A 17,769-nucleotide genomic window follows, 5' to 3' on the forward strand; every position below is an offset into this window, starting at 1 on the left:
GACTCCCTTGTCAGGAAAGATGCTATCACTCAAGAGTAAGCCATCGTCCACAGTGATTAAATTTTTAGGCCTGGGTGGGCCAATTTAAAATTTATTCTGCTGTGGAGGTCTATATAGTAGTTGTATGATATAATCTACTGTGTATATAAGATGACTAGAGAGCAATATCTCAACATACATGGGTTGAGAGGCATTCTATACAGAGTTGGGAGTTTATAGCTAAACAGGGTGGAGCGGAATGTATTCCAGTAATATTTGAGTAATTTTGTAAATATATTGTTTGATTATACCTGTTTTGTCTGTTTACATAATTTATTACAGATAAAATGTAAGAAATACGTGATGCTACGTCAGTTCGTCATGAAGTAATATGTGAGCGCCTCACTAAAGAAAAGTTAATTATTAGGCCGTATCCCCGGCTCCTGGGTTTTGTGATTAGTTTCTGAAGTTGAAAAACATAACAATATAATTTATATTTCGGCGAGAACTGGCAAATTGCAGACCATGGTGTTAACACTGCATGTATTTTAGTATCTGTTGGTGGTGGAGAGGACCAGCCAGGCACCGGAAATGGTCAGAAACAGCGACGGAAGTCGACCGGCAGAGTGGGGCGAGCGTGCCGAGTGTGTGAGAGTTTCCTTGCAGTCTGGATGTCTGTGGGCAATCTGCCGGCACTTGCATGGTGGACACGGCGTCTCTGCTCCTTCTGCATCCACCCGCAGCTCCCGCTCGCTGCGTGGCTCCGGCCGCTCAGCATGTCCCTCAGCCCGGCCCGGCCGCTCAGCATGTCCCTCAGCCCGGCCCGCGAACACAAGAGCACGGGCGGCAGGAGGGAGAAGCCCCCCAAGGATACCCTGCGCCACATCAAGTCCCGGGAGAAGAGGAAACATGGGGACATACATGGACCTTCCACCGTCTACCTGCAAGTTGTTGGGACGGGGAGTAGAGAAAATGTGGCTTCGCTCTATGTCTTCTCCGAATATAACAGGTAACAACTTAATTCTTGTTGCAGTTTTTGTTTTTTTCCACCTTTGCTTGTCTACTTTCTGGATCACCACGTGTTGTGTACAAATTTCCTACTCTACTCTTTCTTTTGCATGTATTTGTATAATATTTTACACCTCTGTTTTAGATCATTCCAAAATCCTTCCAGACACGGAATACGTTTTTTTTTCCCTGCGTTGTAATTAATTCTGAGGTGACGCAGTGTGCAATAAGTTCTTAACCACCTCTGTTTGTTACTACTTCCAGGAGATGCTTAATTTGGTGACTGATTTAAGACTGTGCAGTATTGTATCCCAACTTCAGGGAGAAATGTTGACCAAAATGATGGATTGAAAATACAAGAGAATGTGAAATTATTTCTGAGATCTGGAGTTTAAAACCAGGAAGTGTTGGAAGTATTTGGATCAGGCAGCAACTGTGGATTGAGGGAAACTTCAAGGTTGGCAGGTGTTTAGAAGCTGTATCAGCGTGGATCAAAAATAACACACGTAGATTTGTAATAGGCTCCTACGCTGGATGAGTTTTGTCCCCAGGAGTTTTTGTTTCGCAAAATTGGATTATTACTAGACTAAAATACAATGTGTTGCAGTACTGCAAATCCCATCAGTGTACAGTTAGGCAAAACTTCAGATCAGTATATTGTTTTCCTTTTCAAGGATGGATTCAAGTCTTCTGTGGCCTCCCCACGGTTCCAGAAGCCCTCCGGGGTGCCTCTGAATTCCCGCTCCAGTGAGAACCAGGCGTGGACAAATCCTCGGAAGAGGGGCTTAGGTGGTACCGTTGGCTGCCTGCTGCAGTTACCCTAAGTGTCAGATGGTGAAAGTTAACTAACAACACTGCCAGCAGTTCTGTGGCATCGGAAAGTGGCACCGTCAAGAAGCAGCTGTTTGTCCTCCTGCCACATTTTTGGTATAAGGGAACGGGTCCTCTGGCAGAAAGAATGGGAAAATACTCAACAAACTAAAGACTGGAGTCAGGGAGCAGTTTGTTGTTCAGATGGCCATCACCAGACTTCTGAAACAGACACTCTATTCTCAGTCCTCTCCTGGGATGGGACGAACAGGCGAGAGAAAGGAAAAGATTCAGTGTTATGCTCAAAGCTACCCTGAAGGGATACAGCATTACCACTTACTGCTTGAAATTGCATGCCCATGACAGCTCAAAGTGAAGATGGCTCATAGGAACCTCGAGACCGTGCATTATTGACACACAGAAAGCATGGACTGCCTCACCCACTACAAATGGGTTTGGGTGTCATCAGTCACCTCAAAGCCTGCGAACGAGGAATGAAAGCAAGTAACCCTCATTCCTGAGGGATTGCTGAAGAAAATGAATTGTCTTGACGCACCATCCTCACCGACAGACATTTGGCTTCAGTTACAAACAGCAAAAATGGCAGGACCAGAACAGCCTTTGCTCAGCAACTGTTCTGTAGGTCACGGAAAGCAGCCCGCTGAGCAGTGTCTGCCCCACGATTTGGACTTGCCTTTGTCTGGAGCAGTGGTTGCATTGGGTAATGGAAACAAACTGACTGGAACAATTTCACTTCGAGTTATGGCAGAGGAGAAAGGAAGAATGTTTTATAGAATCATAAAATCATAGCAGCCTTCAGAATAGGAGGAGGCCATTTAGGTGTTGGTGTCCATGAGCTGTGAGAAGTCAGCATGATAGTGTCCTGATGCAGAAAGCCTGGGAAGGGAGGTTAAAGCAAGGAAGGTCTGAGGTAAAGTGGAAAATGGGAGAGGATATGCCGTGAAAGTGACGGTGCAGCATAGAAAGCCGACTAATAGTTCAAGTAAAGAACTAGAAGCCATATCTGGAGAGATGAATCTGACTTTGTTGGCAGAGTTTGTATCATCTGTCGTTGGTTTTAAGATGACTTGTGCTGCTTTCAAGTTGACATTTTGTGTGGGCAAAAGAGTGCTATGTGGAACATCTTTGTTCAGTCTAAAGGTAAGGCTCTGACTTTTCAGTAACTTTTCATTTTAGTTCCCCATCTGGCTCCATTCTGTCCTCTATTGTTCCAGTGAAGCTCCAGATAGTTGTAGGAACAGCCACTTCTTTTGTTACTCTAACCGAACAGAGTTCTCTGTATTCCCTCTGATTATTGTCCTTTGTTTTCATTGAATAGGGAAATACTCCGGAGCAGAAAGCTATTCAATCCATTATATTCAAACAAACGACAGGAATTCTGCAGATGCTGGAAATTCAAGCAACATACATCAAAGTTGCTGGTGAACGCAGCAGGCCAGGCAGCATCTATAGGAAGAGGTACAGTCGACGTTTCAGGCCGAGACCCTTCGTCAGGACCCTTCGTCCTGATGAAGGGTCTCGGCCTGAAACGTCGACTGTACCTCTTCCTATAGATGCTGCCTGGCCTGCTGCGTTCACCAGCAACTTTGATGTATGTTGCAATCCATTATATTGGCTGCTTTTATGAAAGAACAATTCCAATCAGTCTCCTTCCTTGTCCTTTTCCTGTAGATGCGTTTTTTTCCCCGATGAATATTTCGCAAGGGTGACCAGTTCCCCATTAAAAATTAAAACTTCTTCTCTCTCCACACCCCCACTGCTTTTCAGACAGTGCACCCTAGATAACTCTAATTTCAGATAGCACTAGTTATCATTTAGTTTCAAATATTGCTCTTTACACAGGATGTTGGAGTGGAGAGTGAACCAGTCGTCAGTTCAGGTTGATTATCTTTAACCAGAGCTCTTTCTATCCACGGATGCTGCGTGACCTGCTGAGTGTTTCCCAACTGGTGACTTTATTTCAAGTTTTTAGAAACAAATAGGAAATAATCATCAAGGAGGTTTCCAGTGCCCCGGGTGATATTTAGCTCTCGGATCAACATATCTCATTGTGGTAGTGTTGCTCTGTTTCACAAAGTGGCTGCAATTTTTGTGTAATTCATTTGGGGAGATCTTGTGGTTGTGAGAGATGCAATGTTCTTGTTTATCTCAGTAATGCAAGTTTGGGGGAAAAATTCAAAGAAAGACTGGCAGTAGAGAGATGATTTAAAATCAATATGGGGAATTATAACTAAATTAGGAAATAAAATCTTGATCGCTGCGGTTTGGGGGAGCAGCATAATGCTGGATGCGGTTATATGGACTGAAATGAAGTATGACATTGATATAGACCAAACTGGTCAATATATGGTTAATAATAAGCAGTTTGTTCACCTCAATGTGCTTTCCAAAGACCCATTTCATAGGAAGGCAAAAGTCATTGGAACTATCTACCAAGCAACCATTGTGAGTACACAAAGTCTCCGGAGTTCCAGTTTTATTTTGCATGTGTTGTTTCTAAAATCTTGATTAGAAGTGGTATATTAACACGTCTTTACACAATATCCAGAAAAGCAAATCATAGCACAGCAGACATAGTGATTTCTCTGTTTTTGTGTCCAATAACGGTACTTTTACAATACCCATTAAGTTCAGAATCAGAATTTAATCACATTTATTATTATTGATTTATGATTAAAAAAATCTTTGAGCAGCCACACAATGCAAAGACAAGAATTACTATACAAAATGACTAGTGCAAAAATAGGGAATAATAAGATAGTGTTCATCCGTTCATGAAACTTTCAGAATTCTGATGACAGAGATTTAACATTGGAAGCAGGAGATTTAAGAGGGACATTAGGGAAAGTTTCTTTGCACTAAGAGTGGTACGTATTTGGAATGATCTGCCAGAAATAGTATTTTGAGATGGGCACATTGGCAACATCTTGGGAAAAAATATTGAGATAAGTACATGGGTAGGAGAGGCTTGGAGGTCTGCGGGTCAGATGTAGAGAGATGGGACAAGCTTGTTGGGTAGCACAGTTGGCAGGAGTTGTTCTGAAGAGCCTGTTCCCATGCTGAATATCTCTATGACTCTTTGACTTTTAAAAGCTTGAAATATACGTAATTGTAGACTTTTACATGTTTTGATCCCAGCAAGAATGTTTCCCTTTTCTTGCAGATATCTTCTCTTGTTTATGTACAGTACACTTTTCTGTATATCCAAAGTCTGAATTGAGGGAATTCTAATGCTTGAGAGTAGCCTGGTTCTACCTGTACTCCTGTTACCATATTTTTTTTGAACCTGGGTATAGAAGGAAAAATGGTTGCAGTGAAGTAGCACCTCTTATTTTCTTTCAGGATTTACCAATGCAACTTTCACCAATGAAATATTTGGATGTACGTTATGCTGACAATAGACAAATTTGAGAGTGAAAGTCGTACTGATCTGATTCAGCACTTGTACGCTGGTGAAGCTGTAGCTAATTTTATACAGTACTATGCAAAGGTCTTTAGGAATGTATATAGCTAGAGTGCCTTAGACTTTTGTACAGTACTGTTGTAATCCTATGTGTTGCACTGTACTGCTGCCACAAAAAAACACAAATTTCATGACCTGCGTGAGTGAAGATAAACCTGATACTGATGTGGGTCTCCATTATGAAAGAGGGAGGGAGAGAGGTTCTGTAATCAATAAACCAATTGTTCGGAATCAAATGATCTTGCCAGTGTCTCAGGGACTGAGAGTGCCTGCACCTGTGCCACCGCTCCGGCCCTGTTTCTCCGCCACCTGTCCCCACACCTCTCCCATGGTCCCCCACCCTTGCCATTCCCATCCTTTGCTCCCACCAGATTTACAAACTTGCTCTCCACTCCATGTTGACAAATACAGTACTGTGCAAAAGCCTCAGGCAAGAAGAGGTTTGTGAACGCTTTTCAATTACCTGGTTTTCTGCATTAGTTACTCATTAAATCTTCAAGTCACAATAATAGACAAACACAATCTGCCTAAACTAATAACACACAAACAATTGTACTTTTTATGTCTTTATTGAAGACATTGTTTAATCATTCACAGTCCAGGCTGGAAAAAGTATGTCAACCCTTATATTTAATAACTGGTAAAAACCTCCTTTAGCAGCAATAACCTCCACCAAATGATTCCTGCAGCTGCTGATTGGACTTGCACAACAGCACGGAGGAATTTTAGACCATTTCTACATACAAAACTGTTCAGTTCATCAATATTTCTGGGATTCCTTGCATGAACAGCTCTCTTCAGGTCAAGCCACAGCATCTCGATTGGGTTAAAGACTGGACTCTGACTTGGCCATTCCAAAACATAAATTTTCTTCTTCTTAAACCATCTGTGACATCATCCGACTTCTATTAAGCTTCAGATGATAGACTGTTACTCTGACATTCGTCTGTAAAATTTCTTGATACAATTTTGAATATATTCCCTCAATGATTGCAAACTGTCCATGCCCTGAGGCAGTGAAGCAGCCCCAAACTATGATGCTCCTTCCACCATGCTTCACCGTTGGGGTGAGCAGTTGGTGTTGGTGTGGAGAGCCCTTTTACCTCCAAACATAGCGGTGTGCATTTCTGCCAAGAAGTTCAACTTTTGTCTCATCTGTCCAGAACGTTGTCCCAGGAGTGTTGTGGAGCATACAGGTGGTCTTTTGCAAACTTGGGACATGCAGCAGTATTTATTTTTGGAGAATAGTGGTTTCCTCTGTGGTGTCCTTCCATGAACACCATTCTTAATTGTTTTTCTTATAGTGGACACATGAACAGAGACTTCAGCAAGTTCTAGAGATTTCAGCAGGTCTTCTGCTGTTACCCTTGGGTTCTTTTTCACCTCCTTCAGCATTGTACGTTGTGCTGTTGGTGTGATCTTTGCAGAATGCCCACTCCCAAGGGAGAGTAGCAACAGTACAATTTCCTCCATTTGTAGACCATTTTTCTTACTGTAGACTGGTGAACACTCTGGTCTTTAGAAATGCTTCTGTAGCCTTTTCCAGCTTCATGCATCTCTACAATTCTTCGAAGGTCCGCTAAAAGTTGCTTCGATTGAGACATGGTGCACGTAAACAGATCTTCCTTGAGAACAGCAGGTTCTGTCAATAACCTGACTTTTGTTTCTATTTTTTATACAGGGCAACCCATACCTCCAATCTCATCTCATTGATTGCAACACCTGCCTCCAAATAACTTTTGTAGAAAGCATTATCCCAGAGCTTCAAATACTTTTTTGAACCTAGATTATGATTGTTTAAATGATGGACTCACTATTGACAAGAAGTAGTACAATTGTTTGTGTGTTATTAGTTTAGGTAAATTCTGTTTGTCTATTATTGTAACATATGAAAATGTGAGTAATGCTGAAAACGGGTTTTTCTTATATATTAATTTTTAATTTTATAGACGTACCCGCACACTACTATATGCACATCATCATCATGAATCCCCACCATCTAGGCCAGATCATCTTCTTGCAGCTATCATCGGGCAGGAGGTACTGAATCCTGAAGTCCCAACACTTCTAGGTTCAAGAACACCTAATTCTCTTCTGCTACAGGTTTCCCCTGCTATCCGAAATTATAGCGTTCCTATGAAACCTTTCGTAAGCCTAAATGGCGTAAAGCGAAGAAGCAATTACCATTAATTTATATGGGAAAAATTTTTGAGCATTCCCAGACCCAAAAAATAACCTACCAAATCATACCAAATAACACAAAGCCTAAAATAACACTAACACATAGTAAAAGCAGGAATTATTTTCTTCAGTTCTTCTGGGAATTTTTTGGCAGCTTCAGTATCAGCCGAAGCACTCTCTCCCGTAACCTTTAAGCTATGAAGCTGCCCTCACCTCAAAAACCAATCAAACCACCCATGACTACCTTTAAATTCCAGTTCCGCAACACTTTCATCGCCATCGTCCAGTGCTTTCTGTTTCAGCTTATTAAAAAGACTGACTGATTTCACCTTAAGTATAAGATAACGGAACACCACGCTTTGTACACCCATCAATCCACTCAAGCAATAGACTTTCCATTTTATCCATTACTGGATGCCGACTAAGAGACCACTTTGCTACGAGCAGAACCAATTGTAACATCAGCAGCTTTCAAGATTCTTTCTCTCTGCGTGTAAATAGTACGAATGGTGGATGCAGGCAAGTTCGATGCATGCACAATGTCCTTATTTTGTTCACCATGATCGAAACGCTTAATTACGTCCAGTTTTACGCTAAGCGTAACACCCTTACGAGCTCTCTCAGGCTTTTCTGATACCTTAGGACACATCTTGCTGACAGATGCACAAAATAAATTGAGGTAAAGGACAGATGCTCACAGACATGGTTCAAAGCTGTGGCGGCTCGATGTTGAGATGCTGAGTGTAGTTCCCGGGGAAGGCGCTTGGCGGCGCCACTCTCGCTGCTCGGGGTGCGCGCTGCCTCTATAACGGCTCACTGCAAAACAAACGCTGAATGCTATGTTCGCTTTTCACCTTTTTTCGTAAAAGTGAAAATCCTCTTCAGATTTCTTCTGGTTAGCGAAAACAGGTGCTAATGTAGGTCTTTTGTAAAAGCGAAGTGGTGTAAAGCGAACTTTCGAAAAGCAGGGGATACCTGTATTTAGGTTTTGAACCTACCTGCCCAGCCCAATCACTTCCTCAGTGCAGTAACACTGTGTCCACTTTGATTACTTTGCACTTCAGTGGGTGGAGTATTTTTTGTTTCTGTCCTTTACTGCATAATGAATCTTTAACACAAGCGTTTCTACAGATACTGGAAATCCAGAGTAACATACAGTACATATGTAGGTAGCTAGGGTGCACAAGACTTTTGTATAATTAATTCTATTAACAATTTATAAGATAACTGACATTGAAGGTGCTTTGCCAAAAACATGAATATCGGCATCTTGGAGTCAGAATATAGAAGAAATTCCCGCATGTATTTTTGTTAAAAGGTGGTGGAGAGACTACGGATGCTGGAACCTGGAACAACAAACAACCTGCTGATCAAGCAGTGTCAGGATTGATGCAGGGTTTTGACCTGAAACTTGGGTATTTTTCTCCCCTCACAGATACTACTCGATCAACACACATCAAAGTTGCTGGTGAACGCAGCGGGCCAGGCAGCATCTCTAGGAAGAGGTACAGTCGACGTTTCAGGTCCTGACTTGGTCCTGACGAAGGGTCTCGGCCTGAAATGTCGACTGTACCTCTTCCTAGAGTTGCTGCCTGGCCTGCTGCGTTCACCAGCAACTTTGATGTGTGTTGCTTGGATTTCCAGCATCTGCAGAAGTCCTGTTGTTTACTACTCGATCATCAAGTTTCTGCAGCAGGTTGTTGCTGTTTTTCAAAAGAACTGGTTAAATATTGTTAAAGTGCCACTGGATGTCAGTAGTGTACTTATGACCTTTGTTAAAGCACGCAGAAAGTGTTGTTGTGCGAAACTTGGTGATTACAATCTTTTACTTCAAATTTATTGTAGAGGGGAAGGTTTTCTAATCTGGTGTTTTAAAATAAACTATCCTTTTACTTGAAATACTTGAACACATACAGCAAATTCAATTTTTTGATGGTGAATTGTAAGTTCAGAGTTCTGAATAATCTCAAGAGTTACAAATAGCAGTTTGCATTGAGGCCAGTTGAGCTCCATTGACTGTTTTGTTTTGTATGTGTTGCAGATATCTCTTCAACTGTGGCGAAGGGACACAGAGGCTGATGCAAGAACACAAGTAAGGAGCACTCTCTTCTGGTTTGGTCTAATCAAACATGGGTGGAAATATCATCATGTTCGAGAATGGGTGATGTATTTAATTTATTCATGTTGTTCTCACCTTTAGGCTTAAGATTTCTCGTCTTGACAATGTTTTTGTGACCAGGATGAGTTGGAGCAATGTTGGAGGATTATCTGGTAAGAAAATGTGAAAGAAATTTTAAATTCAGGTGTTAATTTTTTTTCTGAAGTGGGTTCATTTGAAATTAGTGTGATCTCTAGCATTTGTGTTTTAATTACTTTAATATAAGAATGCGGGAAATGTTTCACAAAGCTAAATTCTTTGTGCGAAATTACTTCAGGACTGTGAGGATCCTGAAGGGTACAATTGCATTATATGCCAGTCTCGTGGCTATATGGGAATGAGGCTAAGTAATTTGGTTAGCTTCTTCAGAGTAAGTCATGTTAATCTGGGAACAGAGAAAATTGGCAGACTTTTTTTGCTTAACCTGCCACAAGGGCTAATGCCATGCTTTTAAAAATGTTTTTCCCAGGTATGATTCTAACATTGAAGGACACTGGTGTTCCCAAATGTGTGTTTTCTGGACCACCGCAAATTGTGAGTAGGAGTGGACTGCATCTCTCGTCAAGTTGCATTTTCAGTGGGTAACCACATGCAGGGGGAGATAGAAATATCGATCGTGTCTGCTGTATGTGATCTGCATGTCAACATGAAGAATTGGAAACAATCCATCTGTTGCTCTTGTCCTGTTGGGCGTTGCTGGCTGCCTCACATTCTAAATGCTGAACAAAAGCTTTGGCAGGGTAGTGTTAATTATTGTCATAAGAGCCCTTGATAATTTCTTGCCATTTGCTTCTTTTATCCCAAAGCTACACTGCTTTGTTTTCCATTTTCATCATTGCATCTCTTTACTATCTAATCATCTATTAAAATACTGCAGGGCCACCTCATCCTTGCTACACATACTAACTTCATCTCAGGTGTTATGCTTGGTCCCAAGCACTTTCCTCCTGGCCTCCAATGTTGTTTCTTGTATTAACATGAACTTGTCTCACCCTAATCCCTTGGATTCCTCTATTGTATGTTCCATTGGTTCTTTTCATGAGCCTGTTTTTTCTTGGCTAATCCTCTACTTCACCATTGCCAGCTACTTTTACGGCCTCGCTCTCTGCCCCCTCACTCTCAGTACCTTTGCCCACTCAGCTTGCAAAGACCTCTGTCAGCTGCTCTTGCCTATCTCTTCCCTTTTTCGTTGTGTCCCTGAGAATTGTGTAAATGTAGAGTGGGTTGGTTGGGGTTTGGTAATTGTGCTGTATCCCCTCCCTGTTGCCACTTGTGTACCTGCCTCATCCCCTGCCTAGTGCCAGCTTGGCTCCTTTTTGTTTCTGTCTTTGAATTGTGGACAGCACTGAACAGTGAGCCTGCAACCTTGGTTGCAGAATTGGGGCAAGGTATCAAACTAACGGAAGACATTGCATTTGTGAAGTACCTCAAATAACTTGGAAATGCTCTGAAGTACTTTTGGGACTCAATAGCTGTTGGTAATACTATTACAATGTTAAATGTAAGCTAGGATGAGGCTGTTGTAATTCTCCTGTGAAGCACATCCATGGGAACTTTGACATTCATCTGATCTGAAAGAAGGAAGCTCAGACACTGTGCTACCAGCTGAGGCAGAACTTTTGCCTATCAAAACTCATGGAAGGCCTTTTTGACATTATAGGAAAAGGCAGTTTTCTGATTTACGAAGACCTTGCTGTGAGACCTCAACTTTCCTCAATGATGTTGCAAACAGAAGTTACTGGTATTACACAATACTGAAGCACGTGCATTCAAAGAATAGAGGGGATAATTTCGGGTGAATGGGGGACCAACACCTCAAGGATGTGTCCTTAGTTCACTGTTCTACTCTCTCTACACCCACAGCTGTGTGGCTAAGCACAGCTCAAATGCTATCTATAAATTCGCTGCTGACAGTGATTGTTGCCATCATTTCAAATGATGTGGTGGTGTAAGGGAGCGAGATAGATCGGATAGTTGAGTGGTTTCACAATAACAACCTTGCACTCAGCAGCAATAAGGCTAAAAGAACAGTTTATAGTAGTCACACAACAGTGAATCAACCTGTGTATTAAGCTTTTAGCATTGCACGTTCTCTACTGGCTCATTTGAAACGTGTGTGTGAATCAATTAACATCTTTTTCTCTTTTCTTTTCTGGAAAGGGAAAATACCTATCAGCAATAAGGACATTCTCTGGCCCGTTACAAGGAATAGATTTAGGTAGGATTTATGTATTTAATAATTGCAGAACTGGTATGTACATGAGTCTTCAAAAAATTGAAGTGTTCTGTCTTTTCAGCTGTACGGCCTTACACAGAGCCCCAGTACATTGATGATACTATGACTGTGCATCAGGTGCCCATATTTGGTAAGTTATTTCACCTTTTTCCACTGGTTTTCTTTAGCTTCCCTTCCATGGGAAGAGTTGCCAGTTTCCTTGCAGCGGCTGCTGTGCTGTTAAAAGTAGGAGTCAGACTCTGGTTGATCCCACACAAACCCCGTCTAGAACAGCTCAGAATCGTTGCCAGCTTTGGATAAGTAGAAATGTTTAATCTATATAAGATTATAGTTGAGGTACTTGCACATCAGATATTTCCACACTTGAAATGTATTTCAGCTTTTAGCTTTGAGAGATTGTTCCCCTGAACTGTAGGGTTGTTGCATACATATTTATTTTAAAACAATCAAAATTTTTGATATTGGATGAGGTGTAAAGTGGTTATTAGAAACACAGTGGTAGTATCTTGAGCTCCAGGAAAGATTTCACAAAAATCTCCATGTAATTCTGTTAGCTAAGGTCAAAACTTTGATAAAAAATTTTTATGGATATGAAGTTGACAGGTAGTAGGGTGACATTGGAATGGATTTGTAAGTAATTGATAGCAAAAATAGTTATTTTTATCAATAACGTAGGCCCAGTCCCAAGTGTAAAGTGGAATGACCTGTGTATCAAACTAGGAGAATCCGTGGAATAGATAAGGCAACTTGATTTTTTAATCTAATCAGGTTAAAAGAGACTGAGAACATAGAGCATAGATAAGTGCAGTTCAGGCCCTGCAGCCCACAGTGTTGTACTGACCTTTTAACTTACCTTAAAAATCAATCTAACCCTTCCATCCCACTTAGCATTTCACTTTTCATTCATCTGCATGCCTGCTGGAATCCTGTTGGACTCTACTTTCAGGATGTCCAATGAATTGGCAGTTGACAAAGCCAATAGTACATTAAATGACAAAAGAGAGCTACAAGTCTGAAGTAGTAGTGATGGATTCAGCAATACTAAAGCAAGGCTTAATTTGATTACTTTTTCTCAAAGATTACATTTGACTTGTGGTCTTATGTTTTTCATGAATTAATCTGATATTTTAGCTGCTGAACTTTTATTATATAAACTGTTAACACTGCTGTAGAAATGAAAGACAGATGGGTTGTATGATTCATTAACTTGTTTGTTGCTACTGTGTTCTGTGAAATTTCTGTATCTTGGTCTTTACTGCCTGAATGGTAGGTGCTGCATTTGTGGGCCTTTGTGGAGGAGTGGGAGAGGCCAGGAAGATGTTATGGTGGTGCTGCAGTTAGTGCTGCTGCTTCATTGTTGTTGGGACCCATGTTCAATCCAGACCTTAGGTGACGCCCAAGTGGTTCTTGCATGTTCTTTTTCGTGACGGTGTGTATTTCTACGTGCTTTGGGCTCCCCTTGCATGGCAGTGATATGCAGATAAGTGGCTACTGTAAATTACTCAGTGTATGTTCAATTCAAGTTCAATGTTTCCATTGAATATCAGAGAATGTATGCAGTACACAACGTGAAATTCTTGCTCTTCGCAGACATCCACAAAAGAGAAGAAAACCCCAAAGAATGAGTGACAGAAAAATGTTAGAACTGCAAAGCCCTCCCGTGCACAAGCAGCAGCAAAGCATCAACCCTTCCCCTTCTAGCAATCCCACCACCTATCAAGCAACCAAAGGCAAAGCCCCCAAAGTGATCATGATCTGCAGTCCCAACAAAAGCAATGGTTCACCTGACAATTCTCTCTCACAGGGAACAGAGATGTCAGCCTTTCCACAGCGAGAGGGAGACCAACAGATCGAGCTCTTATTTGAGCTTCCCCAACTTGAGGATTGGCAGACTCACCACCCCTGCCCCCACCCTACCCTCCTCAGCCCCATTGATCGAGAGAGAGAGAGAGAATGTGCCCGAGTGCGGAGATGTTCCGATCTCTGTGGTATTCCAGTTGGGGACACTGGTGAGGAATCAAGTTGTCCACAGAAGGCACTGAGGCCACATGTGTTCCAGCCTGCTCCTGGAGATACTGCGAAACGGCCAGTCGCTGAGCTCCAGAAGTGAGAATTCACCACCATATAGAACTGCAGTTTGAACGCAGCTGTAGACCACAGGACACCAGCCACCTTGAAACGGAAAAAGGAGACACTCAAGAGAAGAATTTAAGCTGTTTCGCAGATGAGCTCAAAGAAGTCACCCTCTTGTGCCATCTTAGCTTCTTCCCCAGTGTAACTGTCATTCAACCATACATGAATGCCCATGAATACAACCAAACAAGACGGGCGTAACTCCAGGGCCAAGGTTTAAAATGCAGTACCAACAGTCACACACACAACATACAAGATAGTAGGCACATACAAGGTAGTAAGCACATGTGAGAGATTAGTACGATACATGTCGTGGTGACATCCGTTAGTCTCGCAAGACCATGGATCTGCGCCTGGAAGGTCTTGCTTCAGTCTGTGTTAGAGCAGCATCTGTTGTGGCTGTAGAGGCGCACACAGGAGTGACTGTCTCGGCTGCATCGACTGCACTTGAAGGCACTGTCCTCCATTGTTATCTTGGTGCTGTTTTTCAGACAAGTGCGCTTTTCTTCAGCAGCAAGCCTCAGCTTCTCGTCTCCACTTTTTAGACCTCTGCATAGTTCCAGCCTCCAGTGAGAACGATCGCTTGCGATTTCCTCCCACCTCTCGACATTCATTTTCAGTGACTTCATGTCTCTCTTGCAAACGTTTTTGAAAAGAAACGAAGTACAATACAACGACACACAAAAAAGTAATAGTCCAGGCCCCGAGTCCATGAATGCTGGAGAAATCTGCAGTCAATGACAGGACAACTTGTCTTCTGCCAAGTGAACACTGGGGGGCAGCACTGACTCCAACCTGGACATTGTTAATGGCAAAAAGAGCACAAAAGGGAGTTTCTAGACATGTATAAAGGAGAATAACTGGGAGAGATGCAGGAGAGAATGGAGAATGAGACTGGGGTTATGCACTGTGAGCCCTTGTAGGCCCAGTGGAATCAGTGGTCTGTATATGTAGGAAAGATGTACGTCCATGTGGGAAAGAACAATTGCAGAAAAGCCACACTTACATACTCAGAACTGAGGGATGCTAAGGTAAATGAGCATTAGTCTCATGTTTGTCAAACTCTGCTGTCATATTACTGATTTTCATTTTTGAGGTTTACTACTGTTTTGATTCAATGATACTTACAAATGATGTCACAGTGATTTTTGTTTGAAGCTGTACTACCTCTTGCGAAATTGTTTGGAACTAAGTTTTATTATTCCCTGTATATACCCTGGCAGCCAATTGAGGTTTGAAAACCCTTCCCTGAGCTGGAGGGGTGTGTGGGATTTTTTTTTGGCAGAAAGATTTGTTTAGATGTTTAAGTGTGTACCATGGTTTTTTGTTTAACTGTAGCCAAATTGGACTCCCAAGCTAGTCCAGGTGGGTTCCCTGACCGATCTAATTTACCAAAGTTTGCTGAGAGGCAACAAAAAGAATCTGAAGATCATCTGGAGGAAAAGCAAAATGAAGAGCCAGGTAAAATGCACAGAATCTGCACACACCTTATTTTTGCTTTTTAAGAAGCATCTTGGGTATAATAGGCAATTGAGTAATTGGATGTGTGGATGATTTCAACTGCGCCCATGTGCAATGCATTGTTAGAATGCAACTTGTTATTTCTGGTGAAGTGGCCTTAATAATAAGTTCTCTTATCCTTTTCAAATGCTGTTTGATCTGAGCATTTTTTTTGATAATCTGTAGTATTTTACTCTTGTCCTAGACATTAATATTTTTATTGAAAACAGTTGCTCATCTGTTTTTCCAGAGTTGTCTTTCCTTTGCTAATAAAGGAATGTATTTCAAAAGTTCAGTTTAATGTCAGAGAAATGTATGCCATATACATCCTGAAATGCTTTTTCTTTGCAAAACATCCACGAAAACAGAGAAGTGCCCCAAAGAATGTACGACAGTTAAACATGAGAACCCCAGAGTCCCGCCCAGCTTCCCCTTGTCACGTGTAAGTGGCGGCAAGCAGCAATCCCCCCCCCACCCCCCCACTGGCAAAACAAAAAGTATACCCACTACCGAGTGCAAGTGATAGCAAAGATGCAGACCTTGCAGTTACCCCAAAGACTATCGCAATTCATCCGGCATTCGGCAACCCACAGGTTCTCTCTCCCTGATAAGGGAGAAGGAGGTGTACCCCATTTTCACAGCGAGCGGGAGACATAACAACCTGCTGGTTTACAATGTTAAAAGTCCGTTACGTTGCTTTTTATGAGCTGTGTGCCTGAAGATCGCAAAGATCTCGGGTCTTCGGGGCCACAGTGAAAGGTTTTCCTTCCTCCCTGATGACACACGAGTCTTCTGCCATGACACCAATTTTTGATCCGCCTGTCTCCAGAGCCCCGAGATTTTAGGCTTCCAAACACTGGGCCCCCTCTCAGGCTGACCCCTTGGTGTGCCAAACAACGGCCAGTCTTGAAACCCCAAGAACGAGTCCCATTCGTGCAAAGAACTGAAGTCTGTCTGTAACTCCAGGTCAGGGTCGTCAAAAGAACCCTGAAAGGGAAAAATAAAGATATTAAAGATAGAAGTAGAGCTGTTTCCGAAGATGCAAGCAAAGGAGTTGCTGTTTAGTGCCATCTTAACTCTGCCTCCACCAATTTAGGAAATTATGACATTTGAAGGTCAGTTGCCTTTGTGATGTGTTGTTGGAGCCAGTCTGAATAAAAAATATTCTTGATTCATGATCTGCTGTTTAATTATTTATTATGTTCTTCAGTTACATTAGTGGACACTGATGTTGAAGCTGTTAATATTGGGCGGTGATTTTGGAAAAGGAGGCCAGAGAGAGGTAGTTGAAGGGAAATGTCTTACGTGGAAAACCTGATACCATAAAGTTGGTCCAGTTTATCTCTTAGAAACCACCTTGTATTTAGGACAGGCTTGAGTCCAGATGGAGAGTCTTGAGCCAAAATGGTGACTGTCTATTTCCTCCACACTTGTTGCCTGACCTCCTGAGGTCCTCCTGCGTCTTTTTTGCTTACATTTAGGGCAAGAGTGTTGTGAGGTACAAGTTGAGGAAGAGATTTCATACTAAAATGCTTATTTTTTTCGTCTGTTTTTCCCCCTAGAAAGAAGACCAAAAACATCAACTAGAGATCCTTCACTGGTAGTGGCTTTTGTTTGCAAGGTAAGTGTTTTCTCTCAGTTTTATACCAGAGATCTTTTCCTTCAGTTATGAGGTAGCACTGGAAAAGTTGTGGTAGTCCTCAGAATGGGAAAAAAGTTAATGAAACTAATGTAACAAAAGAGTCTTTAATTAGGCAGCAGAGATTTCTGGCAGCGTAACCGGAAGCGATAGTTTTTTGTTGTATTATGCATCTGGTTGCTGTAATCTGGAGCAGGAAGGATGGGTGGAAGCAGATTTACCGCCACTTTCAAAAGAAAAGTGGATAGAAATTGGAAAAGGAGAGTGTTCAGGGTTGTGGGGAAGGGAGAGAGAGGTGGAATTAATCAGATGACTTTTTCACAGGGCCAGCATCAACAGAGTGTGCCTAGTATACTTAATTATTCATCAATTCTAAATACCGCTTAGGGCAATGATTAGAGGGGCAGAAAGGTCCTTGACTCAGCAATTAAACTCTGTTCATTTGCAGCTTCATCCTAAAAAAGGCAACTTTCTTGTTATGAAGGCAAAGGAGCTTGGTCTACCAGTGTAAGTAGCAAGGATTTTATTTTCAGTATCTTTATTCATTTAGTCTCTGAAGTGCTGAAGGAAAATTTGCTATTATAACAAAATTAAGACCACATGATTTTCACTAAAACGATGATTTTCAAAAATTTGTGATA

At 41.9% G+C, this 17,769-nt stretch overlaps 1 protein-coding gene across 3 annotated transcripts in view; it reads left to right on the plus strand.

Moving 5' to 3' along the window:
• The first annotated feature begins 593 nt into the window (after positions 1–593).
• Positions 594–17,769, plus strand: part of elac2 (elaC ribonuclease Z 2) — a 58,289-nt gene continuing 41,113 nt past the window's right edge. For 2 of the 3 annotated variants that reach the window (XM_063074261.1, XM_063074262.1), the window contains exons 1-9: positions 594–988; positions 9,504–9,554; positions 9,663–9,733; positions 10,090–10,154; positions 11,781–11,838; positions 11,918–11,986; positions 15,328–15,450; positions 17,052–17,110; positions 17,577–17,635. In XM_063074261.1, the coding sequence (XP_062930331.1) occupies positions 651–988; positions 9,504–9,554; positions 9,663–9,733; positions 10,090–10,154; positions 11,781–11,838; positions 11,918–11,986; positions 15,328–15,450; positions 17,052–17,110; positions 17,577–17,635 (893 nt within the window). In that variant the 5' untranslated portion in view covers positions 594–650. Of the gene's footprint in view, positions 989–9,283; positions 9,405–9,503; positions 9,555–9,662; positions 9,734–10,089; positions 10,155–11,780; positions 11,839–11,917; positions 11,987–15,327; positions 15,451–17,051; positions 17,111–17,576; positions 17,636–17,769 lie in introns of those variants that run through there. The other variant, XM_063074263.1, reaches the window with a different exon arrangement.

Source organism: Mobula hypostoma, chromosome 22 (assembly GCF_963921235.1).
Source record: "Mobula hypostoma chromosome 22, sMobHyp1.1, whole genome shotgun sequence".
Lineage (NCBI taxonomy): Eukaryota > Metazoa > Chordata > Chondrichthyes > Myliobatiformes > Myliobatidae > Mobula > Mobula hypostoma.